Raw genomic sequence first — 12,066 nt, forward strand, 5'->3', positions numbered from 1 at the left:
TCAACTAGCATGTTGATTATGTTCCATAAATGTTCAATGGGTTTCATGTCAGGCAATCTGGGCTGCCAGATCATTTTCTCGTCTTGTCCAGAATGTTCTTCAAACCAGTCGCAACTATTTGTGGCCTGGTGACATGGGGCATTGTCACGCATGAAAATTCCATCACAAATGACTGGAAAGGGCCTCAAAGTTGCTGAACATAACCATTTCCTGTCAATGATTGTTTCATTTGAATCAAAGGATCCGTTTCATTTTGTGTAAACACAGCCACAACATCAGGGAGCCAACACCACTTGCACAGTGCCTTGTTGACAGCTTGAATCCATGGCTTCGTGGGGTCTGGGCCACATTCAAACCCTACCATCAGCTCTTACCAACTGAAATTGGGACTCGTCTGACCAGGCCACAGTTTGCCAGTCATCTAAGGTCCAACCGATATGGTCATGAGCCCAGGAGAGGCCCTGCAAGTGATGTCATTCTGTTAACAAAGGTACTCGTATTGGTCGTCTGCTACCATAGTCCATTAACACCAAGCTACACCACACTGCTCTAACGGATACATTCATCGTACATTCCACATTGACCTCTGCAGTTATTTGACACAAATTTCCTTGTCTGTTATCACTGACAACTCTACACAAACACTGCTGCTTTCAGTCGTTAAGTGAGGGTCATTGGCTACTCCGTTGCCCATGGTGGGAGGTAATTCTTGAAATTTTGTATTTTCGGCACAGTCTTCACACTGTGGATATCAGAGTATTAAATTACCTAACGATTTCTGAAATGGAATATCCCGTGTGTATAGCTCCAACTACCATTTTGCATCCAGTCTGTCAATTCTTGTCGTGCGGCTATAATCGTGTCTGAAATCTTTTCCCATGAAGCAGCTGAGTGCAAATGACAGCTTTCCCCCCCCCCCCCCCCCCCAATGCACTGCCCTTTTATACCTTGTGTATGCGATACTACCACCATCTGTATATGTGCACATCACTATCCCATGACTTTTGTCTCCTCAGTGTATGCTGGAATGGAAACTAGTATGTTTATATGTAAGTGTGTATGTATTTGTTCTATACATGAACCAGAAGTACACAAAAGGGAAAAAAAACATAGTTTTAAATAGGTGGCATACATACATACATACAGCAATTACAGTGTATTGATCTTTTGACAGGGTGGTGAGTGTGTTCCTAGGCGCAAATCACCTCCTGCTGGCTGCCCAGCACCTGGCCAACAACAGGGTCCTGGTCCCAATGGTGGAAACAGAACAGTAATGTCTGCTACAAATGGCAGCCACAGTGCTTCTACAAATGGCACTTCACAACTGCAAGCAGCCGATGGCCCACGTCAGCGGCGATCAGAGCAGTCACCATCTGCCTCGACACTTCCACGTCGCAAGTCTGCTGCCGACAGCTCTACTCCTACACCTGCACACCAGCTGCCACAGAGGAGAAAATCTGTTGGCCCTGCCCCCGAACGAGAGCGCAGAAGGTCTCCAGGGAAGGTGCAACAACAGCCACAGTCAGGCTGTGAACCTCACCCTCCCCCGCCACCTCCACCAGCTCGTCGGAAGTCGCTCGGTCTTTCAGTAGCAAATGGAAACATTTTAACCACGCACAATGGCCAGTCACCAGTTGGGGATGCTGCTTCTCCAACACCTGCCCAGCAGCAGCGCAGGAAATTGCAACAGGCTGCTGGTGACACACAAAACCATCTATGCAGTTAGCCAGAACTGAATGTGCCAAGAACTCCTAGAACTGTATGCAGGCTGTTCTGAAGGGGTGGAAAGCTCATGAGACATACTGAAAGATGGTTTGCCATTTGTGATGAAATGTGCACATGTGTGGTTTTGCCAGTCTTATGTGCCACTATTCCTGTCTGGTGAACTTCGCTGTGGCAGTTTATGTGCAGTGCTAGTCTGTGTAACATTTTTGGCATCACATCATTCTGTCGACGTGTTTTATTGGGGTTCACTGAGTATCACACTTTTCAGCGAGCATTTGTCAGCAGGTGTGGGTCATATGTTTAGTACAGTGATAAATCTGTTACACACAAATATATACATCTCAGTGGAACCCAGATTTTACTGTCACGCTCCCTAAAAGAAAAGAAAAATAGGAAGTCTGAGTAACATCACTGCCATGATTTTCATCATTGTTTTTAAGTGTTACTTCCATTTTGAAACTGAGTGTCAGTAGAATATATTTTATATATCATTTTCATTTTTAAGAAATTTAGTAATTACAGCTGTTGAAATGCATTAGCAGTTATGCTGTGTGATTGAATGTTGCTTGAGGAAAAATCTATTTATTTAATTGTTCTGAAGTAGCCTCTCAAGCGCTTTGGGAAGGTTGCTTCTAACTTAATTGGCACGCAATGGGAAAAATTGCCAAGAAATCTATAATCAAAAGTAATTAAATATTGTTTAGAAAATTATTTTGATGACAAGGTCTGAATGCAGTTGTCATATTACTGGCAAAGGTGTACCAAGGTAATATCACTGATCAGTTACTGAAGTTACTTTAGCAGTATGAAAAATTTATACAGAGATAACATCTAATGAGACAATTTTTCTTTAATTTTTTAATAGCTGTGACCAGTCAGTGTCTGGTTTCTGCTTATGAATTTGTAATTTTTTAAACTGATTTGACCAATTAACTTTTAATTTCCTTTTGCAAATCTGGGTTCCACAGATTCTGTCTCATAGATGCATTTCAGTTTAATGCACACTTTCGAAAAATTTTGATGATGATGATGTAATATTTGTTGATTTTAATCTTTTTCAATTTTTTTTGAATAATTATACAAGAAAGATGTTAGTCTGCTGTATTTGCAGTGTTACTATATTGTATATTTGTATACTTAGCATATCTGATTTTTTTTGGTCTTGATATTTTGTGATTTTTTTTTTAGCTCTATTTCATGCTTTGTGTCCATCTAATAAAATATTATCATGAATTGAATTCAATAATCATCCACATTTCTGTCCTGGTGCGTGCTGAAATGTGATCTCATTTTTACACTGCCATTTATGTCGTTTCCCACTGAGAAACATTGTGCTATTAAACAGCAATTCTTTCTCCAGTAATCTAGTCACTGGAATGCTTTCCTCTCATTCCCTGTTTCTAGGAATGGCTACGGCCTGCTGTGTGATGGTGCTTGTTCCATTACAGCGTTCACTGCCTGTTTGTGATGTATGGTGTTGATTTGAAAGTGAAATAAATTTTACAATGTTTCTGTACTTGACTGTGAGTAGTTTTTAAATAGATGTGTGCTGCAAATCAGATGGTGACACTTTTGTAATATGTACATAATTGCTTATGAAAGAGAGCTGTATAAGGTAAGAGAACATAAAATAAATAAATGTGTATAAATAAATTGTAAATTTGTTGTATCTGTTACAAATTAGTGGTCAGCAACCTGTGCTAATTGTATAGTGCAAAACTCACTTTCTGATGATGGAAGAGAAAACTGTGTTAAAATTTTCTTTGAATAGTATGAATTACTTTAGCGTCAGTAAAACTTATTAATGTACTCTCTATGTAACAATAAAATAAGCATTCCACAAGGAAATGAAAGAGCAGGTGTATGTTGTTTCCCTTCTCCTTATGAACCCACCTGTACAACTTTCACCCCACTGTCATCCAGTGCTGTTATTTAAATAATAAATTTCTTAAATGTGATGGCAGGAGTAGTGTGCTTTGTCATTCTTTGCTAGAAACCTGTTACTTAAAAAGTAATAATGTACAAGACATTGACAGTTTCTTAAACTGGAAAAAAGAAACACTGCAGTTTTGTCTAATGAAAGTAAGGTCACTAGCCTGTTTTTTTCCTGTTATGCAGTATGTAGTTGATCTCGTGTGTTCAGACTCCTGATATTTCATATTACTAGACAGAGCTGTATGTTATACCATTACAAAGGGAAACACATTTAATTATTTACAATTAAGTAGTGAGAACTGATGTGAAAAGTCACAGTAGGTGAAAAAAGTGTAGGGGTTGGGATTACAAGGATATGACAGACCAAAGAAATAGCGTAAAAACAAACTAGAAATAAAATGAAGGGTGAAACATTTCAGAATGTGTGTATAGTGTTGAACACAATCTGGTTAAACTTATCCAATTTTCCTTTACAGTACCCTGTTCTTGTTTGTTTTAGACATCTCTCTAAACACTAGTATTGGAGGGTGATGACCATGCCAGTCACATTCCTCTAATAGCATTTGTTTACTGTCTGCTTATAGAAGTACTTTCACATTCAAAAGTTGTGAAACTGTACCTTTTTACCTTGTATATTTTTCACTGGCTTACTGTTGCAGTCAATATGTGACAGTACGTTGAAGGTGTACCTTGGTAATAATTTATAGAGGTTATTTATAAAACTCCCCATAAAGCTCTGTACATAAATATAATGCATGGTTAATGAAATACCTCTACAGTTCAGAATTTAAGTTTTATAGTGAACATGGTTTTTAGCTTGCATTCAGAAGTGAGAATTGTGCATCACAACATTTAAATCGTGAAAATATCTACTTTCCTATGCTGAAGGTTCAGATGAGAAATATTACAAAGAATAATTGGTTTTCAAATTTTTTGGACAAACTCTCATTCTGATTGATAATGCAATGCAGTTACAGAGTTTTTTAATTTCACTAACTTACAATTGACGCTGTTTGAGAGCTGTATCTCTGTGGTTAACTTAGATACAAATCAGTGTTAACACAAGCTGTCACTGACTGACGGGCTATGTAGTTCAATTCTTTCTCGAAATATGCCGTTGGAAAATTGATGCTAAGGAGTATTTAATTAACAGGCTGCTGACCATATAATATCTTCCTCAATTTTAATTTCTTGTTTATCTACTGAAAAGCCACGTTGTTGACGATTTGCGTACACAGCATTCCTTGAAAAGTGTTCAGTCAAATAAAATGTAATGAATATTTGACACCTTATAGAAAATAAGGAATGATAATTCTAATTATTAATATTAATAATAATTATCAGGGTTCCACACTGCCATTAGTGTAATGATGTAAAACTGCAGTTTGTGGTATACATGACGAGTGTTTTGTAATTTATATTTGTCCTTAGGGCTACTGGTTCATGTTTACTTTTAAATGATATATGTCTACATATTACATGAGAGAGTGAAAAAATAAAAGAATTTGTACAGATGTCTTTAATTCATTACTGAAGTAACCCTTTAAGTCATCTTCATCTTTTGCAAATACTTGATAGCATTTTAATATGTCCCAATTTACACAATACGGGGTTTAGTCATACAGTTTTAATTATCATGTTGAAAATATTGTTAACATAATTAGTTTGTTTGCAGATACATATCTGCACTCTACTACACACTGAAATCTCCACGTTATAGTACTGTAAAACACTGCTAGAAGAGCCAAATACAAAATGGTGCTGCCCACTGATAGTGGGTTGTCATGTGGTAATTCAGTTTCTCTCTTTTTTTGTAAATGGGGACAATTTGTGCTGAGTTGGTGGAAGAGCAGGGCAACAGTGTGCTATAATATTACACAGTGATTAGGCGACACATGTTTCCAGTGCGGTCAAACGAATTGGAATGACAAAGAATGATGTGTCAGACCTGGTGTGTGAAGACCAGCATATCACAATAGAGTTGATAGTACGGAAGGTGAAAATCAGTCGGGTCAGTTTTCAACTTCTTGCACAAAATTTGAACACCGAGTTCCACGACTGATCATACCAGTTCAAAAATCTCGCTGAACCGAGGCAGCAGAACTGTTGGAGCTGTGTAAGGCAAATCTAGATGACTTACTCAGCTGCCTAGTCACTACAGATAACAGCTAGGTGTATTATCATGACTGCAAAATAAATGAGCAAAGCAGGCAGGCAAAACGTGGATTATCACTTCCAAGAAGGGCAAAGATCCAGCCATAATTGTGTAAGGTGACACTGAGTGATTTTGAGACTGTCATGGTGTGCTGCTAACAGATTACACTCGTAAAGGGGCAAAACATCTCGGGAGCATTCAGCCTAAATCCTCTGACAAGACTGTGGGAAGTTGTCAAGGTGATGATCGTACACCATGATGAAGTCGTAGTTCATACTGCTCAGGACACAGTTCCACGGGGTGCTTCATTGGCTTATCAAATTTTGCCTCATCCTTATATTCTGACATCGCAACCAGTGGCCACTTCCTCTTTCTCCAGATAGAGAAACTATTGTGTAACAGGCATTTTTGGATTTCCCTAACATCAGTTTGCTGCAGAATCCTTGAACGTATTCTCAGTTTGAATATAATAAATTGTCTTGAAACTGAGAAGCTTATGTCCACAAATCAGTACGATTGTAGGGAGCATTGCTCTTGCAAAACTCGCCTTGCCCATTTCTTGCATGATATACTATGAAATATAGATGGATAACAGGCAGATTCCACATTTCTAGATTCCTGGAAGCATTTGATGTGGTGCCCCATTGCACACTGTTAATGAAGGTACGAGCGCATGGAATAAATTCCCAGGTATGTAAGTGGCTCAAAGATATCTTAAGTAACAGAATCCAGTATGTTGGCAAGTGTTCACAAAATAGAAACCGAGCGAGGTGGCGCAGTGGTTAGCACACTGGACTCGCATTCGGGAGGACGACGGTTCAATCCCGTCTCCAACCATCCTGATTTAGGTTTTCCGTGATTTCCCTAAATCGTTTCAGGCAAATGCCGGGATGGTTCCTTTGAAAGGGCACGGCCGATTTCCTTCCCAATCCTTCCCTAACCCGAGCTTGCGCTCCGTCTCTAATGACCTCGTTGTCAACGGGACGTTAAACACTAACTACCTACCTACCTACAAAATATAAGTGTATCATCAAGAGTGCCCCAGAGAAGGTTCCTCTATACATAAATTATCTGGTGGACAGGATGGGCCGTAATCTGTCATTATTTGCTGATGATGCTGTAACGTACAGGAAGGTGTCAAAGTGGAATGACTGTAGGACGACACAAGATGACTTCAGACGAGTAAGAAAAATAAACCTGTAATGTTTGGATACAGCATTAGTAGTGTCCTGCTTGACACAGTCACATTGTTTAAATTTCTGCTCGTACTGTTGCAAAGTAATGTGAAACGGAAAGAGTGTGTATGGATTGTGGTAGGGGAGGCAAACAGTCAATTTCAGTTTATTGGCAGAATTTTGGTGAAGCCTGGTTCATCTGTAAAGGATACCACATACAGGACAATAGTGCAAACTATTCTTGAGTGCTGCTCAAGTGTTTGTCATCCATACAACATCAGATTAAATGAAGATTTAGAAGCAATTCAGAGGTGAGCTGCCTGATTTGTTACTGGTAGGTTCGAACAACATGCAAGCGTTATGGAGGTGCTTCAGGAATTTGAATGGGAATCCTGGGAAGGAAGGTGACATTCTTTTGGAGGAACACTATTGAGAAAATTTAGAGAACTGGCATTTGAAACTGGCTGTAAAATGACCCTACTGCCACCAACATACATTTCATGTAGGAACCATAAACATAAGAAATTGGGGCTCATATGAAGACATTTCCCTGGATGTGTTTGTAAGTGGAACTGGAAAGGAAATTATGAATAGTGGTACAGAGTAATCTCCGGTATGCAGTGTACTGTGACTTGTGGACCATGTATGTGGATGTAGATGCCGATGTGATTTTCAGTTCAGAATGTTTCCTAAATAACCAAAATGCAGACATTTACAAGCAAGGTCTCTGCAGAGTCGTCAATCATTGGGAAAAAATTTATCACCTGAATGATGAATATGTAGAAAAAGACAAATGCCTACACAAAGTTTCAAGGTTACATCTCATTTTTTAAAGGTGATAATTAAAACTTTATGATGAATTCCTTGTGATTGCCTTAGGCTTAAGTGACAGTCAGTCAGTCAGATTTTGTAAGATGAACTTTTATTACATCAATGATTCTGTGTGGCCTCAATTTGACAAATACTTGGTAGGTTTCTGGTAGTATGCATTGCCAGATGTCTATGCACGTCATGTTAAACCCCACAAATTAAGGGCCAGAAGTTTGGCGACATGGGGCTGGCACTGTTAAAGAGTCCTAAATGTGTTTAATTGTATTCAGATGAGATGTGTTTCGTGGTCAAGACATTAATGTGAGTTCACTACCGTGCCCCTCATATAACTGTAGTACGATTCTGGCCTTGTGACATGGACAGTTGTCTTTCTGGAAGATGCTATCACTTTCGTCCACATAGCTCACAGCTGTTGTAGTGCTTTTGATAACTATCACAGCCCAACTTGGCAAAAATGCCTCAAACTGATTCACTGAATTTTTGGTAATTGAGCACCTTAAAATAAGTACTGGTCTGTGAAATTTTGTCATTGTGTGCTTCAGTCAAAGGTGAATTCTCTGGAAAGGTACCCAAATAGGTTGTTTTCCAAAAAGTATTGAAGCTGTGTGCAACACAATTGAAGAAAATCAGCATTAGAAATATCAAAGACTGTAGTACATTCGATTTTGCATGAACAATTAGCTGTGAAAAATGGTTGTTCTCAGTGGATGCCGACAGTCGTCCAAGCTCAAGAACAGGCTTGTCAGTTGGTGTAAGGAAATGGTCAAAAATTCAACTGAGGAAATACAACATTCAGACACAACATCGTAATATGAGATTAAATCTAGATACATTTGTACAAGCCAGAAACTGATCGATAATCAACTGTTAGGGTTTTCCAAGAGGAACCAAAACCAGCACAAGTGGTTTGTTCATGAAGAACTTCCAAGAAAATGGTCATGTCAAGCTCACATTTTCTGATACTCCCATCATGATTTATGGCAGAGGAGGAATTATGTTGCCTGACCCTTGGAATATATGCTCTCAGAATTTTGAGAGAGAATTTTTACATGGTACTCAATATATTTCCTATTTGCCCCTGGAGTTTGATGAGCATAACTGTGATGCTCTCACACCTGCTAAATGAGCCAATTATGCATTGGGCCACTCTTTGTACTTTCTCTATCTCTCATATTAATCCTCATTGTTAAGCATCCCTTATTGATGGGCAGTACACAATAATTGGCCAGATAATGGGTTTTGTAAGCTACCTGTTTTATGGGTGAATTACATTTCCTCAAAATTCTCCCAATGAATCTCAGTCCGCCATCTGGATTTCCTACAACTAGTTTTATGTGGTCATTCCATTAGAGGTTGCTCTGAACCGTTATACTACAGCTGTTACTGTTTCCCTTGATTTATCACCAATAGTGTAATAGATCTTTCCACCTATTTACCTGCAGGTCTTTCCAGTTTTGGGTTGTAGTGACTTTACTGTGTTCAGCAGCATCATCCGTGAACAGTTTCATAGAGCTTATTGTGTTATACGCGAAATCATTTACATACACATTGGGGACGGGGGGGGGGGGGGGGGACAACTACACACCCTAAAGGTCGTAGTATTACTGATTAATTTGTCGTGGTTATTGGCAATCAGATGGTACTCAGGAGGCCTGTTTGTTTCTACTCTGCAGGCAGTAACCAGTAACTGTGCGGAATTTAAAGGTGAACAGAGTTTACAGCATTAATTCGAGGGTACAAATATGCCCCACCAACAAGTACATGCTCCTGTTGAACAATCTTCTGCTGTCTGAGCAGACATTGTGGGCCTGCAGGAAACTATGGACGTATTGATGAATTGCTGCACATTTTGGGCACAGTGTATCGCTGGTGTGTCGCTGCTTTCAGCAGTTGTCTGCGGAACATTCCCCCACACATAGACCAGGTTCTGGACGTCAGTGTACTACAGGTGCATGTCAAAATCAATGTATTATGTGGGCAGCAGTGGCTATCATCCAAGGAAAAAAAAGTGCTCTGGCCAGCAAGATCACCAGATCTCTTGCCAGTTGAACATGATGAAGTGGGAGCTTACTTGTTCTCAAGAGCCTGCAGAGACCACTATTGCAGAAAGCCGTTCAGCACATTTATGATCATTTACATGTGAGAATACACACCTATGTTGCCACCAGGGGAAGGGGTGGTGTTTATTTTTTTTTTAAACATTGTGTATTAATGTTACCACTGGGACACTCCTTTACGGTATAAGATGTGGTCTGAAGGTCTTGTCATATATAAAGGGCATAATGCAGATATTTTTATCCCCCCCCCCCCCCCCCCTGCATTGACAGTCTTTCCACAAACACGTCACATAATTTACTACCTGAAGTTTTTTATATGGTCATTACTGCACCACTAAGTGGACTATGCCTGTCAGTATAAACTGTTTTGTGTCCACACTTCAACACTTGGTCTGCTGCTGCCCAAGGGAATATAACAATTAACGCTTTGCTCTTGCCACATGTACTTGGAGGGCTAATTAACTTAAAAATATACAACTTGTATTAGCTGTAATTATTAGCCTGCAAATGATGTAAACACTGATGTAACGTTCTTCAGTACATTGCCCTCAGTCACAAATAGAAGTATCTGCAGGTGCTGCATTTTTTTTTCCTGGCAGCGTATATAATGAACAGCAATGGCTCTGCAGCACTCCCTTGGGGTACCTCCAAAATTACTTATACATCTGGTATTAACTCATAAAGGAGGACATATGAACTGCACTCTTCCAGGAAGACCTTAAGCCAACCGCAGAGCTGCTCTGATATTCTGTAAGTCTGTAATTTGCAGTCCAGTGCAGAGCTTCTGGAAGTCAAGGTGCAGGTCGTCAACGTGGGTATTGTTACCTAATGCGCTCTGGAGCTCGTGGACAGACAGTTCAGTTTCATAAGAATGCAGTTTTCATAATCCATACTGATTCCTACTTAAGACATTTCTGTTTGCCAAAAAGGTCAGATTATGTCAGCATAAAATGTATTCCATACTTCTTCCGTAGACTTGGCTTTGCACTGTTGAATACCACATATGTAATAATGGAATTTACATACTGAGAACAGAGAATGAACAAAAGTATTGAAATGAATGAAATGCACATTTTCACACATGAAAGTATTTTCAAAACAAAACAAAAGAAGTTTATTCATTACTTCTTTCTTTTACAAAACCGGTGTAATTCTCAGCAAACCTCTGACAGGTTGAAAAACATCAACATCAACAACATAACAAGACGCATATCAAGTGTGTCTACATCTCTGTATTTTATTTTTTAAATAGCTTGTAAGTCAATTTTCTTCTGTGGTATTTGATAACAATGACCACAAAAACTACGCTGCCACTTGATTGTAGCAACTTAACACAAAAAGTACATTCCTATCTTCAGGCTACAACTGTCCTCTATTGGGATAATGGTTAGATATACACTACTGGCCATTAAAATTGCTATACCACGAAGACGACGTGCTACAGACGCGAAATTTAACTGACAGGAAGAAGATGCTGTGATATGCAAATGATTAGCTTTTCAGAGCATTCACACAAAGTTGGCACCGGTGGCAACACCAACAACATGCTGACATGAGGAAAGTTTACAACCGATTTCTCATACACAAACAGCAGTTGACTGGCGTTGCCTGGTGAAACGTCGCCGTGATGCCTCGTGTAAGGAGGAGAAATGCGTACATCATGTTCCTGACTTTGATAAAGGTCTGATTGTAGCCTATCGCGATTGCAGTTTATCGTATCACGACATTGCTGCTCATGTTGGTTGAGATCCAATGACTGTTAGCAGAATATTGAATCGGTGGGTTCAGGAGGGTAATACAGAACGCCGTGCTGGATCCCAACGGCCTCGTATCACTAGCAGTCGAGATGACAGGCATCTTATCTGCATGACTGGAATGGATCATGCAGCCACGTCTTGATCCCTGAGTCAACAGATGGGGACATTTGCAAGACGACAACCATATGCATGAACAGTTCAATGACGTTTGCAGCAGCATAGACTATCAGCTCGGAGACCATGGCTGCGGTTACCCTTGACACTGCATCACAGACAGGAACACCTGCGATGGTTTACTCAACGACGAACCTGGGTGCACGAATGGCAGAATGTCATTTTTTCGGATGAATCCAGGTTCTGTTTACAGCATCATGATGGTCGCATCCATGTTTGGCGACATCGGGGTGAACACACATTGGAAGTGTGTATTC

General features: G+C 39.7%; 1 protein-coding gene across 1 annotated transcript in view; it reads left to right on the top strand.

Annotated features, from left to right (window-relative positions):
• The window catches only part of LOC126473309 (polycomb protein suz12-B), a 308,357-nt gene extending 303,185 nt beyond the window's left edge, over positions 1 to 5,172 (top strand). Inside the window, exon 12 of the mRNA XM_050100286.1 lies at positions 1,175 to 5,172. Coding sequence (XP_049956243.1) covers positions 1,175 to 1,726 — 552 coding nt within the window. The 3' untranslated portion in view covers positions 1,727 to 5,172. The remainder of the gene's footprint in view (positions 1 to 1,174) is intronic.
• Positions 5,173 to 12,066: the final 6,894 nt, after the last annotated feature.

This window comes from Schistocerca serialis, chromosome 4 (assembly GCF_023864345.2).
Source record: "Schistocerca serialis cubense isolate TAMUIC-IGC-003099 chromosome 4, iqSchSeri2.2, whole genome shotgun sequence".
Taxonomy (NCBI): domain Eukaryota; kingdom Metazoa; phylum Arthropoda; class Insecta; order Orthoptera; family Acrididae; genus Schistocerca; species Schistocerca serialis.